The sequence below is a fragment of the Pinus tabuliformis genome, chromosome 6, assembly GCF_031772625.1.
Source record: "Pinus tabuliformis cultivar Carrire ecotype Pingquan chromosome 6, CPIR1, whole genome shotgun sequence".
Taxonomy (NCBI): domain Eukaryota; kingdom Viridiplantae; phylum Streptophyta; class Pinopsida; order Pinales; family Pinaceae; genus Pinus; species Pinus tabuliformis.
In genome coordinates, this window is record NC_142292.1 from 1,946,968,341 (window position 1) to 1,946,991,354 (window position 23,014).

General features: G+C 31.8%; 1 protein-coding gene across 1 annotated transcript; it reads right to left on the minus strand.

Annotated features, from left to right (window-relative positions):
• Positions 1 to 550: 550 nt before the first annotated feature.
• LOC149266960 (cationic amino acid transporter 6, chloroplastic-like) lies at positions 551 to 4,443 on the minus strand. The gene is made up of 6 exons (XM_089409759.1): positions 4,029 to 4,443; positions 2,676 to 2,898; positions 2,224 to 2,572; positions 1,877 to 2,111; positions 798 to 1,306; positions 551 to 616 (listed from the first exon to the last, which is right to left on the minus strand). The coding sequence occupies exons 1-6, from the start codon at positions 4,441 to 4,443 to the stop codon at positions 551 to 553; spliced, it is 1,797 nt and encodes a 598-aa protein (XP_089265885.1).
• Between the last annotated feature and the right edge of the window lie 18,571 nt (positions 4,444 to 23,014).

The following is a 23,014-nucleotide window of genomic DNA, read 5'->3' on the forward strand; positions in this document are numbered from 1 at the left end:
GACATTCATTAATAACCACAAAATTTACATAAAAGAAAATTAACCTTTTACCCTTTTCTTTAACTAATTATTATCATATTTTGACCCCTTCAACTTTATGGCTTCATTTGAGCTAGCCACCATGACATTCATTAATAACCACAAAATTTACTTAAAAGTAAATTAACCTTTTACCCCTTTTTTTTAACTAATTATTATCATATTCTAATTTTTTTTTGGAGAGAGATTGCATTTTCAAATTCAAAACGAATAAAATATGTTCATCTTAAGAATAATGTGATTCACTTTCATTTTAAATTTTACAACTTTTTTTTATTGTTAATAATAAATATGTTTACATTTTTTAATAATCAATTATATATATATAATAAAGGGATTTGGATTATGGTCAAACGGGGCCGTTCAAAAGCTTGGTTTAACGGATCCGAAAACAAATATTTCCATGGAGAACACTCACAGATAAAACATTCAGTCTTCGTTCGGTTTCTGCTAAGGATGATGAGAGACGAGATGTGGTTCCGAAAATGCATTTTCCATTGCTAAGGTTGGGTTACAGACATGCACCATGGATATTGAAGATGTACATTATTTCTATTTTTAGTTGATCTTCAACTGCCTTTGTGGATTCAAGCTCCGTGGTTTGAGGACTTGTATTGTTTCTTCTGGAATCACCTTTTCCATTCCTAGGGTTCAGTTACAGGCATGCACGATGGCTATTGAAGCTGTATTGTTTCTATTTTAAGATTATCATCAACTATTTTTGTCGATTCAAGCTCCCTGGTTTGAGGAGCTTGTACTGTTTCTCCCTCTCCCTGCTTTGTTCTTGCCTCGACATCATGGCTAGAATGTACACCGTAGAAAACATAAAATATGATGGATATCAGACTCCATAGGCCGAATCTTTCATAAGATTTTTTATCCAAACTACTCAACAAGAAGACGTTGAGAAATACAGAAGCTGCAGGGAACCATGGCAGTAAAGGGACTCCCCAATCCTTTGGGTGGTGTGCAATGGGTGCCCGCATCTGAAACCCAGCGGTTAACGCAACTGAAATGCTTCCAAACACGACCAAACCCCACCACCCATCCTTCTGCAGCTGCCAGAAAAGAGCAAACCCAGTGGCACTTGCGGAGAACAGCAAGAGGAAAACAACTGTTGTCAATGAATTGGTCACTCCAATCTTCACGTATCGACGGTAGATAATAGCATTTGCTACAATGTAGAACACCACAAGTGTTCCAATGGATATCATATTCAGCACAATCTTGAGCTCGGTGAACAAAGATATGACTGCTGTACAAATACCTGCATATATAAACGTACAACAGAAAACAGATTTCATGTCAACATGGATTACATTGTGAGAAGGGCCGTATTGGGATAGTGTTTTATATGTATCACTGATAGTGTCTTATAAGTACCACCCAGTAAGTTAATGAGTGGTTCATTGCGCTTCACATCTTATATATCTTATAGGTTGAAAATCATTTTATTCTTTTTCAAGTAACCAAACAAAATGTAAAGACAATAAACTAATGATCACTTTATATTTTATAGGTTGAATATAATTTTATTTTCAGCTAATAAAAAATATATAAACACAATATCTATATCTTATAAGTTGAATATAATTTTATTCTCAACTAATATACAATATATAAACACAATAAGTTGATGCTTGGGACTTAATATTTACAATGATTGACAAAAATATAAACGCAATAAACTAATAGTTAACTTACTAATGCTTAATATTTACCATCGTAAAAGAAGTGAGTTATAATTAAGGGAGACCTAGTTCGCCAAGTAATTATGATTTGCTTTACGACTTCGACATTCAACATTTTGCTGCAGGGAGCAGAGCAAATTGTTTACCTAAGAACAAAGTGGCATTCATAGGCGTGCCTGTTCTGGGATGGACACGTGCAAACCAATATGGAACTAAATGAGTTCTCCCAATAACGCACAAGTATCGAGATTGCCCCATCATTGCCACCAGAAGTGAGGTTACGATTCCCAGACTAGCCCCAAGCCCCACGACGTTTGGCACCCACCTCCACCCTCGTAACTTCCCGATTGCATCCCCTGAGAACGGTGCCGATGCATTAATCTGCAATTTTCCAAGATCACATTGAGTTAACTCATAAAATTTTGCCAAACCAAAAGTTACTAGTACGTATTTTATAAATGTCAAATTTGATTTACTAGGTTTAGGCACCCACCTGATCATAGGGCATAAGAAGGCAGAGAGCTATAGAAACAAGGCAATAGAGTAGGGAAACGACGGCCACAGAACCAGAAACTCCGATTGGAAGGCTCTTCGAGGGATTTTTTATTTCCTCGGCCAAAGTTGAGACGGAATCATAGCCTATATAGCTGAAATAAACAATGGCAGCTCCGTCGAAAATGCCTCTCGCACCATAGGGTGCAAATCCAGCTCGGTGGGAAGGGTTCCCAGGATTTGTGAGGTTTTTCGCTTCCCCGTTAGCGAACCCGGCAACGATGATGACTGTGAAAAAGAGGAGGTGGAAGGACGTGACCGCTATGTTCAGACGGCAGCTCTCTTTTGTGCTGCAACAAGTTAATTTTCATAAATCTCGTTAAAATTAGAGAAAAACAGTACAGAAAACATTAATCAATTAACAAAGAATAAAACGTGAAGGGCAGGGTTAACCCGTGACAGAGACATATGCTGAGCAAGATTACGAGTGCGAAGGCTGGAAAATCGAGCATATTGTAGCCTTCAGCTAAGCCTCTGGCCTTTATCCGCCAGGCATCTCCATGAACAATCCCAAATACGGTTGGAAAATATGAGGTAAAACTTCGAGCAACCGCAGCATTAGAGAGAACATATTCCATAAGCAGATTTGCTCCTGCAAAATAACCTGCAAATTCACCTGTTCCCATAATTTTCATGTCACTAACCAAAATATCAGATTACTCATGACCAAAGCCTGCTCATGCAAATTCACCTGTTCACATAATTATTTATGTCCCATGAAGAGGTTTTGGATTACACCAAAACCAGCAGGTGTTGGTAAACTTTCCAAATCAGTAACTAGGATCTCAAGGGTGGAAATTACGGATTCCATAGAGGTGCTATGATTCTTCTAACACTCTCCTCAAACCCAACTCAGTGGGTTACAACCCTCAGGTGTTGGTAAACATTCCAAACCAGTAACTAAGATCCCCAGGGTAGAAATTACTAAATTCAGGGAATCGAACCTAGGCAGAGGCTCTGATACCATGAAGAGGTTTTCCATTACACCAAAACCCACAAGTGTTGGTAAAAGTTCCAAACCAGTAACTAAGATCCAGAATAGAAATTACGGATTCTATAGAGTTACAGATTCTTCCAACACCATACCCAAAGTATCAGATGACTCATTAGCAAAACCTGATAATACAAATTCATCCCTTCCCATAATTTTTCATGTCACTACCCAAAATATCAGATTACTCACGAGCAAAGCTTGATCATGTGTTGAAGTGAGTGACCATCTTTCATACTAGACTGGTTTGGGTAAATTTGACTTCGTCAAATTCTAGGTGGGTTTAGGGTTCTAGGTCTATAAGAAGTTATGGTTTTGTCATATTCATGTCAAATATAACCAAAAAAAACTCTACGTAAATTGTTGCTTGTGGTTATTATGATCCCAAGAAAGTTTTGGACGCAGCCACTTTTAACGGTGTTTTTGTTTTACCCTGGCAATTCAATGCATAAAAATCAATTAGACCGATTTTTTTGATCGGTAGGCAGTAGCGATTCGAAATAGCTATCATATCTAATGATTTACATTATATAAATTTTGTAATGCATAATTTGTGGACAATGATATAGAGTCAGATTTTTCACTGTTAAAATAATTTAATTTTAAATTTTAACCCTAAATATAATAATCGAAGTTCAAAACGTATAAAATCGATATATTAATATTGATATGCGTTAGGGTTATAAAATGTGTCAACAATTATTTAAAAATATTGACGGGAAGATTGATATTGGATTCGAAAGAAGAGTCTGTACCAAATGTGATACGAATATAGCTGAAGGCGCCTCCTGCTACGGGCATTTCTACGGCAAATTCCGTGTAACAAAACGCCGAGAGCAGTGCAGAAACACCAGCTACAACATATGACAAGACAACTGCAGGCCCTGAGTTTTCATGTGCTACAAGACCAGTAGTTACAAACACTCCCGCTCCCAGCATCCCTCCGACTCCCATGGCCACCAAGTCATACCACTCCAGCTTTCTCCGCATATATTCGCCTGAACTCTCTCTGATACGTGACATCTCCTCAGCAGGTGTCCAAGTTGCTCCCATCCTTTCCTTCAACCTCTTGGGAGTCTGAATCAAAGCATTAGAATAACTTAAACACCCCGAGAAACTGGTACCCATGATTTCCTGGCTCTCATCCTCAGCTCTGCCATTATCATCCATATTGCCTGTTGACACAAAACTGATGACGCCTCTTTAAAACTCTATCTAGGTCTCTTTAGGTACGCACAGACAAAAGCAGAACTAGTAGTCTACCTCTGTTTCATACATCCAATAACAGACAAAATATAAGGCGTACTGATATTCCAACCATTATATAGGAATAGTTTTGCAAAGGCATATGAAATTAGGGCAGTGATTATTTCAGCCTCTGTGAAACTATAGTGTTTTCCAAATCATGTGCTTTTGAGTGTTCCTTTTCTTTCAACCAAAATTTTCATTCGCCATTATCTCTTGTCCATCACTCTCAAATACCTAATTATTGTTTTCTTATTAATGCAAATGGAGCTATGAGCACGCTCTCATTAAAATAATGAGTGTAGATGTTGGATATATACAAAAAGAAATAAGAAGATGTCGGATTTAATGATAAACTACATGGTGCGATCCTATCCTAATAATGATTCTCCAGCTTTTATATTATGTAAACACGATTTCTCGATATAACATTGGTTGCTAACAGTGAACTCCCAATTGTCCATTTAGTATCCACAATATAGACCGTACAAAGTTTATCATAACTTTTTTTTGCCAATACTATCACAGGGAATGCTTGTCACCGTAGGTGCTTGTGGTTGTTTTTATATATTTATTCAATGATGCTTTGCATGCACCAATCCCTTTTACAGAAACCACGGGTATGCACATGGTGAGCAAAACTAAGCGGCTTATTTGCAAGGCAAGACAGGATGCTAGGTTGAAAAATCTAGTCAGATTTGACTCCGGGTGAAGTAATGCCAGGTTTAATCATCGAATCACTTTCTTTTAATATACAAACTTAAGAACCGCGAAAAAAAAGGAAAGGTGGTCTTAAAGCGACTATAGAAAGAGCGAGTGAATAAGATGTATATAAAAGGAGTTAAGAGAACTTCATGAATAAACATAGGAGTAAGAGAGACCGTTAAATGAAAGCTGGTCTTAAAGTGGCTAAAAAAGAAAAAGTGAAAGACAGGTATATAAAAGAAGTTAAGAGAACTACAGGAAGAAAGATATGAGTATGAGCCAGTGTTAAATTGGATGTAAGCGTAATACATGCAAAGATTTTATTTTTTACCTAAGCAAAAAGTTAGCAATCTATTTGATAGATTTATGTTTGGAAAATAAATATTTATTTTAAAATGTGATTAAAAAAAAATCAAATATTTGATTGGATGATAATTTAAAAGTTTTATTGTATTTTTTTGACAATATAGTTTTTTTGGATAGCTACCTCACATATTTTATGTCATAGTTTATGGATCTAGTTGCAATATTTATCCATAATTTTTAGATATTTATATAGTTATTTTTTATTCTTAATCTTCACATGAAAGTTATCTAAAAATAAGGAGAACATGACAAGGCTTGTAGCTCCCACTACACTTGGGGCATTGCATGAACTCCAATCACTTCATCTTTTATGGCATGAAGTCTACAAAATTAGTCATCATTTGAATATAACATCATGGATTAGTGGAGATTATCATGACACACCAGATTTTTGCTTGCATCACTAGTAGACTTGTTTATACTAGAGCAAAATTGTAAATGTGTAGACTTATTAGTGGTTACTACCCACTAATATTTATGCAAATCTTTGTGCATGAACAAGAAATTATTTTATCGAATCGACATCTCAATTTATTAGTTCCTGCTAAAGTAAGACAATACTATTCATTTTGGATATTAATCATTATTAATTTTACAAAGAGAATACTATTCAGTTTGGGTATTGACCATCATTAATTTAGCATTAGGCAATGTAGACTATAATTTGTTATGCAACTTTTTTCAAACAACCTTTAGCATAAATAAAAGAAATTAAATTTTGTTGCCATATTTATTAAATTATATATCTAATAAAAATACAATAATTTTATTTCTAATAATATTTATTAATATTGAGAAAAAGTAATATTCATTTGAAATTTATAAATATTTATATATTATTTTTTATTTGATGAGATAAAAACTATCGGATGTATATATATTTGGAGATATGCAATAACATAAATAGTTTTAAATTACCAAATTTAATTACGAAAGAGAAAACTCCCTCTCATATTCCTTATGCATCAAAGATGCAGAAATTGCAGGATCTTTATGTGGGGGCTTTCATTATGCATCTAAGATATAAAATTTCACGATCTTTATGTGAGGGTATTTTTAGATAAGAAATAATGTTTATCCCATATGGTTTATCACGGTAAAGTTATAAGAAAGATATTTTTTTTATTATTCCGAGCCACTGTTGTAAAGTTTCGATATAAATTCGTCATAATGTATTATTTTCATATTTAGTGGGAATGAACTGAATGATAAGAGATCTTTCAAATTTAAAATTGTTCAAAAAGGATAATATATAATAATATAGAAGAAATTTTTTGTCTAATGAAATTAATAAATGTTCTATAATTGTGTTTCATTATTGTTTTATGAATATTTTTGTTATATAATAAAACTATTTATAACGATACAAGATGATATAATATTATTAAAAAACTGTATAATTATATTTTATGAAATATTTTTTTATTGTATAATAAAAATATTTATAATGATAGAAGATGATATAATGTTATTAATATGTAGAAAAAATATAAGAATAAAAGTATTGATGATTAGGCTTCATTAAATGCTAAATAATAACTATAAAATAGTAGTAGTAAGAAATAATGTTTTAATGTAAATAATAAGTTATTTTTGGAACTTTATGTTGTCTATTATCTATTATCATTATTTTTTGTTGAATATAGAAAATAAGGAGGGGGATGATTATCTCTAAATTTTCATCGATATTCCACTAGAATACTTTTTTGATCCAGTATATTATAATATTATGAGATCTTAGGTTATATAAGTTATTTCCTTAGGTCCAAATCAAATATTACTCGATTAATGCTCAAGATTATGAAAATAACTAAAATATGAAAATGAGAGAATAAAAATATGAGCAAACAATTAGTAGCAATGAAAAAATATATATATATATTTGAAAACTCTATTCCACAGAAAACCCAAATAAAATGTTGATCATTTGTTTTTCTCTCTATTTTTAGTTATACCTCCTCATTTATTTACTTAAATTCCACACAATGATGATATTCCCGTTATTGAATAAGTAAAATGCTAAAATAATGCCATAATTCCACCCGTTTATAGTGGCTTAGTATTTTAAGCACCTTAATACTTCCTTGGAGTTAGGGTTTTTTCATTATTAACTCTCATTTGGTGATAAGGTTTGCACCTTACAAAATATTATTAAACGTATACACTTAGGATATCCTAGCATGCGTGAGTAGTGGGGCATAAAATGGAATCAAATTGATGCACCTTGGTTGATAAGGTATGTTATCTTTGAGAGAAATTACTTCTACATACTAGACACAACTTAGTAGTTTTGGAAGGTTTTATATTCCAAATCTCGAAATTGCGAAGAGAAATTACTTCTACATACAGATACAACTGAGTAGCTTTGGAAGTTTTTCTATCCCAAATCTCTAAATTGAGAACTACCACTGAGACGGGTCATGAAAGTTGATTCTTTCAAATTTTCCAACTAGAATGTACCAAGATACATGAAAAAAAGATAATTATCCATTCTATATCATAAGTAATATAATAAAGGAGATGCATGAATGTAGAGAAAGTTGTTAAAAATATTATTCATATTGATTTCCAAGTAGAAGAGCCTTTAAATAAGTGATAGGAAAAATACAATCCACAACATTTCCAAGTAGAAGAGACTTTAAAGAAGTGATAGGAAAAGTGCAATCCACAATATGCTAAGCATAGAATTGAAAAAACATTGAAGGTGGGCGATAGAGTTTAACTTTTTTTAACATGCAGAGGATACATCATACTGGTAAGAAGATAAAAGCTCTCTAGTATGGTCCTCTAAATTATTGGAAAATGTGGGTACTCTAGGAAGAAGGTAGACAAAAATTTTCCGATTACATTTATTAAAATATTTTGAGGAGCAATATTCTCCTTGAATGGGGGATTATGATCTAGAAAGGATTACTACATAAATTTTAATTAACTGCATTTAGTAAAATAATTTGAGCATCCATATTCTCGTTGAATGGGGGATTATGATCTAGAAAGGATTATTACATAAATTTTAATCTAAGATCGTACATTTTGAGTGGAAAATTTGAGAATTGGGCTTGGAGAGTGCATTTTGCGGTGAAGTCCTCGTTTGGTTATATGGTCTAGAAACTTCTAAGGAAAATGAAACTTTTGGGTTTATAAATTTTAAGCATTATTGTTATCATTTTTACTCTATTCTATCTATTGAACGCTTTCCAATAATGCAAAAGTAATTTGAATTAGATTTTGTATGCAAAGGTTATGCCACCTACAAATAGACCTACCCTATTGAAAAAAATGGTACTTTGTGGATGCCATATAAACCCACATTACTCACACATCTGAAGCTAGTCATTTTTTTTAATAACGTTACAATAAGCTAGAAAACCTAATGTTAATTAAGGTTTGAGGAATGTGAAAGCCCTAATCTTTGATGGCTATTAAACTATTTTAAATACTAACTAGGAATGGGATATTTAAATATAATAGAAGATATAGGATATTTTGTAGAAGAAGATATAGGATATTTCTTTGTAATTACATTTTATCACTATATAAAAAAAGAGAAGAACATTGACAATATTGATGACATGCTTGCTTTGGAAAAACTACCTTTTCCTCTTTTTGTAAAAATGTTGATGACAAATATTTTCTATAGTAGTAGCTTTAGAGGAGTAGGAAAATTTGATGAATAAATAGGCTTAAGAAAAGTTTTCCAATCATCACCAAACCAAAAATTACATAGGGAGAATGTCAAAGAGAAAATGGAGGGAAATAATGGAACTCATGAAAATAATGTTTTAATGTTTTATGCATTCGATAATGTAGAAATTTTCTTCACAATGTTTGTAATAGTATGGTTTTCTGGGAGATAAAATTTAAGTTTGTTGCATGGAGAGGGAAATTTTAAAACTCGGTATGAGGTTGATGTATGATTTTGTTTAACCTAGAATTGACATGTGTTACTTTAAAAAAAAACTTAAATAATATATAAATAAAAATTATTAATGTATCTTTTTGGTTAGCTTAAAATAAAAATATTCCTGACTTGGCTAATATTACAACCCACTTCCAAGGAGTTGTGTTAAAAATTATTCCACTCTTTCTTGTATTCATATGTAAAATATTTCGATATTTATATGAAGTAACATAATTTTATAACAACTTTGAAGAGATAAATTAATTAAAAGTAAAAATATTTTATCTTTCTTTTCTAAGTGTGGAAAATTATAATTTTTATATTTTTAAAATATTTCAATACCAGACATAAAGAAACCATTTGAATGTCCATGTTAACTAATTTATTTCAAAATCAAATTCATATAATATAAAATTTCAACCATCATAAAATATTTTAGTATTGTTATAAAATAAGTAATTTAAAATAAATTCAATTGAGATATGTAGCTCATTCAATCCTTAATACAAAATTTAAATGTAAAAATTTAAGATTAATATATAATATTTAAAATAAATCATATATATATATATATATATAATATTGAATATGTAATATAGAGATTTTTCATTTTAAAAGAGCTTGGTATTTCAAAAGTTTTTATTTTTTTTAGAAACTTGCTAGATATGGGATTAACATGGACTTATATTTGTATAAATGAACTACTTCTTCCTTAGACAAAAACTAAGAATAACAAAATTGGGTTGGAAGAAAGTGAAAGTCATTTGGTTTAGAGAAAAGAATGATTAAACAGTAAAGAGATAGAAGTGACCAGAAAACTTTTTATATCATGAAGAAAAGAGTGATCGGTCAAATTCAACTTATGATAGTAGAGTTGGAAGTACTAGTGTTAAGCAAAAAAATTAAACCAAAATACTGCAAAAAGCTAAATTCGTTATTTAAAATTACCATGTTAGGGGTTAATTAAAATAGGGTATTATGTTGTGATAATTGAAATATTAATAAAGTTGGTCAAATTATAATGAAATTAATTTTAATCTTATCAACGAAGTTAACTAAGAAAGTCATGCATTTTATATTGAGTGATTTTAATCCTCAGGTCAATAATAACTTATTAAAATAAAATTATTCATCAATTTTGATAGGTATCTTTATACATATTTGTTTATTTTTTAAAATAGTAAAATATTATTTAATAAATTGCATAATATTTTCAAGATTATCATGTGTAGCTATATTATTGTGTATTAAAAAATTTAGTGTTTACAATATTTTTTTGATAGGTTATGTTGGAATCACTATTGTGGTTAGACAAAAATTCGCACGTATTAATAAATGGACGCACCTCCATGGTTAACAGATCTAGGGTAAGAAATTTAGTACATGTAATGAAACACACCGAGTTGGTTTATCCAATGTCCAACAATCTCCCCCATATGGAAGCCGAGTGTGGATCATTCTTGAGACCTTTGGCTCTAACACCTTTCGCTAGAATCACAATTCTCTTTAGACTAAAACCAGTAGGTATTAGTAAACGATGCATCACTAGAGTTAATAGATCCATGGGATACAGTTAAGCGGATGTCATTAAACAAACGGGGAGCACTACTTTATCGAATGTCCAATATTATAAAGAGTTAAATTTCCCCTAATTCCAAAAGCATTTGAATCCTAAATTGTTAGCTATTTTCTTATGTCACAAGAAGATAATCTATTAACCAACCAAAAATAATTTTGAAACATACTTGAAGATCATAAAGTATATCAACCTATATAATATTTGCAAAAAAACTATATCTTAAAATATCATTATTAAAATTACATTCATAAAATCATATGATTTAACTAACATTTTATAATATCATTATTAAAATTAAATTCATATAATCATATACTTTTATAAATAACGTTGGACCTTAATAATATATATTACTAACTATTATTCTAATTACTACTTAACCTCTTAATCGAAATAATAGATTGTATTACTATACATGACACTAAATATTATCCTAATTATCACTTAACCTCTTAATCGAAATAAGATATTTGAGCACTGTACTAGTAATTTCCTGCCTGTTTTAGCAGGAACATTCAGCAAAGAGATATATGGGTGTTCCAGGAATGAACTCCATATGCAAAGCCGCTCAGGAACCCCCATTGTGATTATCTCCAGGCCCTGTCAATATGTCTGAAAGTAAAGGGCGTTCTGTAACGTCTGAGTATAGTAGCGCGGGCGCCCTCCCTCGTTGGGGTCGGGAGCTGCTTCTGTTCGGATTGACCCTTGGTGTAACTCGTTTCTCTTTCCTTCTTCAGCGGGATCTGGTTCCTTAACCGTGTCTGTCTGTGGCGTTTGCAGTTTTCGGCATCCTCTCCTCCCTGTTTGGTCGGATTTCTGTGTATGTCATCCTGGAGCATAAAGCCTGGAGTGCCGCCTACGACAAGTCTAGAGGCCATGAAGGCCAAGAAACCCTAGCTTCAGGCTCTACCTCCTCCTCTTTCCTTCCCTGCGTACGCATCGGTATGCCCCGGCCCGCCGCCCACCCAGGTTCACGCTGTATGAACAAAATGAGCTTTGTACTTGTTAAATCGGCAAATCTGTATTCATCCATCAAAACAGTACTGTTAATTGTTTTCAATTTAATTATATTTATGAAAATCTTTAAGTACTTGGGGAGAAATAGAGTCTGGCAATTTATCACCTCTCTGTATTGAAAATCGCTACACAACCAACAATTTTTTCTGGAACCAAAAGCCTTAGGACATGCCCACAATATATAATGTTTAACAAACAGCCTTTACAGTGGACCTCAACAATGATACTAAAACATGATAGATGTGATTTTACTGTGCATGCAGCTTGTAGGTATCAGAACAGGCCTGCCATTATAAAACGAAATTTCTCCCATGTCTACATTTTCTGTAGCTTTGATGCAATCCCTTGCAGTTTATTTCATGGTTGAAGACTATGGCAACTATTGGATACACAGGTGGCTACACTGCAAATGGGGCTATGAGAAGATCCATCATGTTCACCATGAGTTCACTGCTCCAATGGGTTTTGCTGCTCCATATGCACATTGGTCACCCACAAGAAGCCGAGGGCCGGACTCTGCTGAGCGTAGCGAGCGGGTACAGAGGCAAAGTAGGGAAGAACGTAGGCGGTGGTTCATGACACCTCCCGCCATGCACGGACACCTGCACAACACCCGTTAACATCAAACCGTAGCATACCCTGCAACCTTAGCATACCTGTTTGCAGATAATACGAATTAACGAATTAATGTTAACATTAACATGAGACCGTTGACGGTCAGCCATAATGAACTGGGCCTAAATAGCAATTTAGGCTATGCTCGGGCCTCTTCCGCCTCGGGAAGAGGCCAAATAAGATGGCAAAGCCTCAGCTCGGAATAAAACTTTGGCTATCTCCGCACATCACCGCACAACACATTTGGGAACTTTATACTAATCATCGAATAACACACTAATAAAACTGCAAACTAATGCTAAGTCGAAGCTGTTCGATTACTATAGTCCCTGCCGATTGGCAGATGGCAGGGACTAATAAGATATTGTCTTCATCTACATGGTCTATATTTATATCGAAAAGAAACGAAATTTTTTGTATACTATGTATTAAAGATACAACTTTAATTTCATCCCTTTGTGTTCATTATGTATCCATTCGATATATAATATAGATCATAAAATATAGGGAATATTCCGTAATTTTTCACTGAACATGTAATAGATTTTTTTATTTTATTTTTATAAGTTGTTAGTGTGATTAAAAATATAGTTATTGTTTATGAGGTGGTGATGGGTATATTTTTAAGTTAAGTTATTTTGTGAAGTGAAGGTCACTGGTTTGAAATTTTATGGAAAAAATTCAACTATGTTAAGAATTAGTGTGACTTAAAGTGAATGTGACTATATATAATTTTGACAACTTAAATACCCCTCGGTGTCATTTCTCAAACCACAAATCAAGCCTCATATAATCCATAAAAAAAACTCATATATATATATATATATATATATATATATTTCAACGATAAATTATATATTATTATATAATATTAATAAGTTTTTTAACATTTTAATAATAAATATATTTTATTTATATTATTTTGCCAATGACTAAATCATTAAAATTTATATTGTTGTAAAATTAATCCATTTATTTTGATTTTGATATCTTTTATCATTATATTATAAATATGTGTTTAATATCAAAATTGTTAACGCACATTTTTTATTTTTTTGTAATATTATTTTTAAAACTCAAAAATCTAGTGTAATCTTTTAGTGTGATTAATAAATCATTTTCTTAACAATGAAATAAATCTGTAAATGTGTAACCGATATTATCATTAACTTTTTGATACAAGATACCTTATTATCATATCAGTAACAAAAGTTTCATCATAGCATTCAACGGTGGTCCTAAATATACGCTTGGAAATCTATAGTGAACAAGAGGTGTTTCTCAGCAACAAGTCCTTGAAAGATTGTATGGACTTGTTTAGGCAGTTAGAATATTGCTATTTGGAAATTATGAGATTGTATATTTATTTTGTGAAAGGTGTATTTTATCTTTTTATGGGAAAGGCCTTGAGGAAAAACATATTGTTCAACATGTTAAAAAATGTAGATAGAGTGGTTGATGTAATAGCACTTGGTACATTGTAAATATCCTAACTCAAAAAATCACATCAACATCTATTCGAACGGTCATAATTTATAATTTTAATAAATGTAGACAGAGTGGCTGATGCAATAGCACTTGGTGCATTGTAAATATCCCAACTCAAAAAACCACATCCACATTTATTCCAGCGGCCATAATTTATAATTTTAACACTTGGTGCATTGTAAATATCCCAACTAAAAAACCACATCCACATTTATTCTAGCCGCTACAATTTATAAAAATTTTTCTTAAAAAATGAACAATTAATATGAAGAAATAAGTGACAATTGAAAAAGAAAAAAATGAAATAAACATTTGAGCCTGCATTATTAATGAGGAAATAATATATGAGGAAATAAGTGCTAATTGAAAAAGGAAAAAATGAAATAAACATTTGAGCCAGCATTATTAATGAGGAAATAATTGATAATTGAAAAAAAAAATGAAATAAACATTTGAGCCCGTATAATGGCCTTGCATGCAAGGCACACGCCCCCTCTCGAATGACTAGAATCAGTGTGCCAAGTTACCTTGTTTACCTGGCCAACATGCCTTAAGAACCTCGCGAGCATGGTTGGAATTTGGATTTCTCTTTACCCATCATACAATTTTTTTTGATGTTTTGGGTTCTTATGCTCCTCGTCAAGAAACATTATGTTTAAAATTTTGCGCTTCAAGAGTAATGTTCTTAGAATAAATTAACCCTTTACCAATAAATGTTTGATTATAAAATTACCCTTCAATAACATAACTATGTTAAATTTTCACATATTTATCATAAGAAAAAAAAACAAAATGACCATAACACACAAATGACCTATTATTTCTCGAATCTTTGTTTAAAATTGCATGGAACACTCACAATAAAGTCTTTGGAGCTTGAAATCAAATGTCCTTGCCCCAGACATGATGACTAAGGATATCTTATGGCACATATAAGATGGCCACCATAGTAAAACTATTGAATGTTATCAATAAAAACTCAAAAGTAGATTAATTAATATGGTTTATGTTATTATTTACTTAATCTAATATATACTATTGGAGATAAAGTACATTTTACCATATATATTTTAGCACTGCTTTGGATAATGAGATATACACTAATCTTAACATGAGTGAATACTTAGTACTTGAACCTTTTAAAAATTAAAAAGACTAAAATTATAATAAGTGGACATTGTAGATCTCCTAACATCATGTTATAGGATTTCGTTATGATTTCCTCCACTATTACATTTTTAGAGAAAAAATACTTTTAATTATTAAATGTGGTAAAAGCATGCCCGATCAAATATTTCCTTGTATTTATCACCAAACTAGTAGTAAAATCAATATATATATATATATATATATATATAAACAAAAACACCATTGTGTATTGAAGTAACATTGAATAAAACCATAAGAAACTCGCTCTAAAAGGGCTCCATATAATATCTAACTAGTTTATTTTCTAGACAAAACAATTTCATTGAAAAATCAAAATAATTTTCACCATGGTGTCTTATTTAGAGACTATACCCTTTAATCTAACATGTGAATTAAAACTAAATATATTTAAATTATAATAGTTTGACAACTACAATTGTGGACGTTTTGACAAAAAAATGTTGAACATTTAAAACATGTTTATTTTTCTTATTGAAAGCATATAATTGATCCTAGGTAGATTACTTGATGGAAAATTATCTAATATAAGGTTGGATATAAAAAAATAAATATATGACACCCTAAAAGGGCACAGGAACATACTACCAACATATAGTTTTTAAATCCATCTAATAAGAGAAACTCATTTTACAACAAATTATTAGTTGTTTCAATCTAATGTCACAACTTACAAGTATATAAATTATATTTCTCCAATGATATTGCAAGCAAAGAAATGCGTCAAGTTGCATGGATGCTATGCATTAAATCCAAATAAAAATGGATATTGGATATATGTGTAAAAGAATCTCTTCATATTTAAATGCATCTTGAGAAACACAGGGAAAGATGATATGCCATAGTAGCAAAATGCTACAATCTAAATGTGTCACTTCTTTTACTAAATTTTTAAAAAGGCTGGTAAGATGTGGGCCACCTACCTATATGAAATGTAAATGGATAAAAAATATAATCAACATCTCATTCTCCAACATGTGGTGTAGTGGGGACCTCAATATTATAGAATTTTATTCTTTTAACATTAATTTGAGATACAAATACAATACTTTAATTTTAATTATACTAGATAAACGTTGGACTTCAAATTTGTTTTGTCATAAACATGTTTATGCTTTATGTTCTTTATATTTTTATTCTTTATCTATGTTTAATAGGTTTGGGATTAAATAAATATATACTTTTTAAAATGATGGGGAGATCAGATTTGAAAAAAAAAGTCTACTCTTGTTTGCACCTAAACAAAGCAAGGTGCACTCTACAATATATTCGAATTGGATTAAGGATAACGTGAATAAGTTAAATTAAGTAACATTATTAAACTTAAAAAATTATAAATTAAATTTACATTAAAACAAATATATCAAAATAATATATATATATATATATATATATATATATATATATATATATATATATATATATATATTTATATTTTATAATCGAAATATTTTCCTATAAATATTTTAATAAAAATAATTCAGATTTGATCTTTTGCCACTTGGTAGATCCAAAATGGATCTAAGTTGCTTTAATTATTAACTTTATTTTTTTATTTTTTGTTTTTAATTTTATCTATTTATTTTTCTAATTTTATTTTGACTGAGGCAAATGTTATAAAAGAAATTACAACATCTCTACCTTATTGGAGAGAAATTTACTCACAAATATTCTAGAAAAGAAGGAAATCCTCGTGGTCTAAAAATATACATTGTAACCAAAAAATAGAATTTACATCAAAACAAATTTATTGAATGAAAAATTCATTATTGAAATACAATATTAAAGAGATATCCTATTTAATTGAGGTATGGTTTTTATATTGATTATTTTATTTAGGGACGTCTAAATCTATCTAAATATGTTAGAATGATTATTATTATTAATTAAATTATTTCTTATCTATTAAATGATTTTTTTATGATTAATTTTAATCAAAATCTAGGAGGGGTTTTTAATTTTTAGAGTGTTAAATCCACTTATGCATTCAAAAATTATTTTAAATAACAAAAAATTCACAAACTTGCTTGAAATTCTAATTAAAAAATACTAATTCTCATAATTATTCATATAAATATTTTAATTTAAATATAGTCAAAATTGACTTATACTCCAAATCTTACCTAGCAACAATCTTACTTGAAATGCAACTCCACACAATCAATTATTCATTACTACTTGAAAATAACAATGTTCAAAAAAATCGTATTCCTTTTAAACCAACATCCACTAAAAACCGAAAAAAGGTGCTCCTCGAGCTAATTTGCATTACATCTGCCCAAAGCAACAAAACATAAACCAAAAATCCAACAAAATCCTCTTGTGCAATTTGAATGACAAAATAATGTGCGAAAACAAAGATAAAAGCAAGGCAGATTTACTTTAGGTTTTCCTTGACGCCTTTCCCAAGATTTCAAAATTTCATTGAAGCAAGCTTAATTTGAAGCATGATGTGGATGTAAAATTATTCACACAAGAATTATCACTTACAATAGGACCATGACAAAAACATACACCAAACGGAAGTCATGGAAAGGTGAGATACGAACGTTACAGGATGGCTTGCTGGAGGCCAGGTAAGTGGCTATATCGAGGAGAACAAACGCCTGGAAACTCAGTCTACTACCTTTGCTTCCGATTTTTTCAATGGGTATTAACGACGTTTTCAGCAAAATGTTAACCGTCAAAAATACGTTTTGAACTTTTCTAGACACGTCTAAGAAAACGGTCTTTAAAAATGTATAACCGTCAAATACGTTCAAAAAGCCTTATGACAGCAAAATGCCCGTCAAATTCCATCCCTGCTGGGCAGCATGCCTTGAGCCATTTGAAGGCGTATAATCTATGGCATCCTTAACATTTTTTTTAGCATATGAAGATTAAAATTTTTGGAATATCTGGTTCGAGTGGATCTAGTTGAAGTGCCCCTTATAGTTCCAGTTCCTACGCAGAATCAATTTGGAATATGTGGTTGGAGTGGATCCAGTTGAAGCGCGCCTTATAGTTGCCCCGTTATATACGCACAACCAATTGCCTTAGTTGTCGGAGAAAAAAATATCAGCAACCATCGAAGCTACCTAGTCAGAGATGTGCTTATTTGGGTCCTTCATGTACTCTGCTTCTCACTTCTTACCTAGGTTGCATTTCTTACCTCTTACGTGGGTTGCATTTCATTGAATTTTTTTCTTCTCACTTCTTACCTAGGTTGCATTTCTTACCTCTTACGTGGGTTGCATTTGGTTGAATTTTTTTTGCAAACAGAACAATACACAAATATGACACAGTTAGATGTTTACAGAAAGACACAAATATGACAGAGTTAGACGGTTACACGGTTACAGAAAGAGAAGCAAATCTGTGGAATGACAACAGATAGTCTTAATGATGCTCCGGTCTTCAAAAATGCATATATTGGAAAAATAGATTTGCTGAAGATAACAATGTGTTGTGCAACTAGGTGTGTTATGGTTGTAGGTGGGTTTTTGCTTATTGTTTTGCTAATTCATTAGAGATAGTGTCAGTAAATTACTATATTTTCATTCTACATATAAATAGAAACAATGTGTTGTGCAATTAGTTGTGTTATGGTTGCAGGTGGGTTGTGCAATTAGGTGTGTTATGGTTGCAGGTGGGTTTTCTGCTTATTGCTTTGCTAATTCATTAGAGATAGTGTCAGTAAATTACTATATTTTCACTCTACATATAAATAGAAACAATTATTTTGTTTTTCTGGCTTGAATTATAAACATAAAACAATTATTTTCTTGTTCTTGCAGGTGGGTTTTTGCTTATTGCTTTGCTAATTCATTAGAGATAGTGTTACTAAATTACTATATTTTCACTCTACATATAAATAGAAACAATTATTTTGTTCTTTTGGCTTGAATTATAAACATAAAACAATTATTTTCTTGGATTGCAGGTTTCTGTGGAGTGGTTTTTGAGAGATAGAATTCGGATAATCCACAGTGTTCATCTTTTTTCTGTCGACGTTTTCTTGTTCTTGGTCGAATTAGTAGAAATGAGTGAATTTATAAGAAATTTAAATACATATTAAAGATCAGTTGGTATTTTTCTAGAATTAGGATTCACCCCTTGAATTAGTAAAAATGAATGAATTTATAAGAAATTTACACGCATTTCCTTGAATTAGTAAGAATTGAATGAATTTATAAGAAATTTACAAGCATTTTTAAGTTCAGTAAGTTGGCCAAAACAATGTAAATCACTATATTTTCTAAATATAAACTGTACCAATTATTTTCTTGGCTTGAATTAGTGGAAATAAATGAATTTATATGAAATTTACATGCTTGAATTAGTAGAAATGAACGAATTTATAAGAAATTTACAAGCATCTTTAAGTTGAGTAAGTTGGTATTTTTCCAGAATTCGGATTCAACCCAAAACAATGTAAATCACTATATTTTCACTTTAAATATAAACAATAACAATTATTTTCTTGTTCAGACTTGAATTAGTAGAAATAAATGATTTTATATGAAATTTACATGCATCTTTAAACTCTCAGTTGGTATTTTTCAAGAATTGGAATTATAACAATGTAAAAGTAATAGAAACAAGAATGTTTCTCTACAATATAGCAATTTCTTAAATTTAACAAACTTATATCTATTAAAACAATGATATTGTACTTACTCAGTCTAATAAGAATGGAAAGAAACATAGCTGGAATGAAATGGGTACAATATAAGAATGGAAAGAAACATAGCTAGAATGATATGGGTACAATAGATATGTGAAAACTATGATGTTTCTATAGTTATGATACAGGCACAATCAATAGCAATTTGAATAAGACGATGTCAAAATCCTCCAGAAAGTCTTGCCACCATGCTTCCTTGGGGCTCAACTTATTCTGAGTGTGGAAATAGCTCGTAAAACACACTGAACCCACAAGCAATAGTTTTGACCGGATGGAGTTCGTTGCAAAGCAATAGTTTGGACAGGATGGAGTTGGTTGCAAATTAGTAGCACCTGCATCAACAACCACTACTGGCAAGTAAGCCAGCTAATAAAAATGGCAATGTTTGTATTAATGAAAATAAAACCCACTGGTCAGCTCTGCAAAAGAGAGTCTGAACCAGGAGATTCTAGCTCTGTAGAATGCTCTACATTGTTCATCAACATTATACATTAAATAGAATACATGGTTTTAGGGAAGTTAGAACATCATCCTAAGAAATATAAACTAATTCCTATCTTGAGGCTACGTGAACCAACTCTACCGATTCTAGGATATTCTCCATTATCTTAAACCGATTCTAGGATATTCTCCATTATCTTCAACACCAGCTACCTTGATGAACCAAGCTGCACAGAAACCATGATGAACCAAGCTGCACAGAAACCACTGCATAATGGTAGTCTTCATCTGTATTTGGCTTCTAAACTATAGCTGCAGGGGAAGGCTTCTAAACTATAGCTGCAGGGGGAACTCGGTCAAATGCTTTCTTGTGCCTATGTTATAGTAGGTTGTTCCAGATAAACCGATGAAACAATTGGCACTTAATCTGTACTGTGTGGCTTCCCTCGCCACTTGCATACTCTCATCACTCGCCAGCAAGCTTTTACTTGCCACTTGCATACTCTCATTACTGGCCACTTGCAAGTTCTTACTTGCTATTTGTTTATTTCCATTTTTTTTACTTACAGAATGAGATATAGATATATATCTCTATCTTACACAATGAAAACATTAAATACTTGAAAATTAATATTTGCATTAGTTTACCAGCAGTTTACGGGTGTCGAAATGCTAAGCTAATTTATAAATATAACCTATGGTTTTGCTTGTTTGCCTCGGAAAAGGCCAAATAAGATAGCCAAATAAATTAGATCTAAAAACTTTGTTTATGAATGATGGTTCATGATATTAAAAAACTGAATTAATACTTAGTCCAACCATTTTGATTACTATAGTCCCAGCTGCGCCTGCGACCGGGACTAAAAATAAAACAAAAATAGGTTCCTTTCTTCCCTTTATGAAACTTTCCTTATTAGGTGCACTAAGATAGTTACATTTCTTTCCTAAAGTTATGAAAGGCTACAATTCCTACTAAATAAAAAATTGTATTAAGCAAGGTGGCCGCCCTGAACTTTGTCTCGAGGGCATAGTGCAAGTGGCTCACCATAAAACTTATCTTGAGTTTATAAATCAAGTGGCCCAAGTGAAACTTGTATTGATTATATACATTGGAGATGAATATTTTTTAAAATTTAGTTTATTCTAATCAGTTGGCCCACCACAATAAAAGACTTCACTATATTATATACATCCAGAATGAATATTTCTTATAATTAAATTTCCTCTAAGAAATCCTCCCATATAAGTCTTATTTAGAATAGATATATTTTAAATATATACCTTTCACCTTAAAAGTTATAAATTTAATAATTAATAAAATGTTTGATATGTATTCGAATCAATATTTAGGAATGGAGTTCTCCATGGAGGAGGGTTCTTAGTAACTATGCAATGGGGTAGTAATGGATGTGGTTATGATTAATAAGAGGTTGCAGGTTGTTTGTACTTGGGAGTTTGTATGGTTACCTTCGCCACCATGAGGTTTGACTCAAGCATAGTAAGTTGTCAATGGAATGAGATGTGAGTGTGAGGTTTTGGGAAGGTACATTGACGCGAAAGATTATACCTTATTAGGAAGATGGGAATAATCATGGTTGCATAGAGGTAGGGAGGAGGCTATAATGCTATGAAGTGGGGGAAGGTTGCTACACAGTCGATTGAAGGAGTCTGCAGTCGATAATCACCAATAAATAATGACTGTCATTCCTCAAGGGAAGCAACTCTGAGCTATCAGAGTTGCCATCTGGGACACATGTAACCATATACCATGAAATTTGTAGCTCATTTTGGTTGTTTGAGGCTCTCAGTGTTGTTTAAGGCTTCTCCCCTTTGTGGCCACGTATCACTCAAGTTCGCCTTCTTCTTTCTAGTTCCATACAATTCCTTTCAAGATTGGTATCATTTTGTGTTTTCTTTTCTCTCTAGTTTCTTGTTACAAGTTATGGTTTTTTTATCTCCCTTAGCCCTGTATTCCTAAAGGGTTTCCTCTCGCATGCTCCCTTTTGAGACATCCTTGCCTTCCATGCTTGCTTGCATACTTGGTTATTTTTCCATGATTCCCAAGCATTTTTCTCATAATTATTCAGCCTCTTCTTGCTTCATCCATTCACCCTCGCCATCCCATGATTTTTCTCCCACCTCCATCATGGCTTTTCATTTTCTAGTAGGCCCATTAAGACAAGGTCACATAGGTAGGACCAATACCTCCCTTCCTCTCCTATTTTTAATTCCCCCGCACTACATGGTACATGTTCTCAAACCTCTACCAAAGTCGTTATGGATCAATAAAGAAGCCTAATTCTTGAATTTTTCCAAAGATACATCTCATACATTGAAGATCAAGTCAAGTAGGCCCACAGATTTGTTCTTGATTCTCATGTGAAGCAAGAGACTAGAGAATGGATCCTAGATGTTGGAAATTATGTTAGGGTCCAAGCAGCTACCTACATGTTGATGGTGTTCATGTATTGGTATGTTAAAGCACTCATGGTGAGATTTCTCAGTGATTGAGAATACATTCAAAAGGATCTTATCATCTGCATGGCTATAA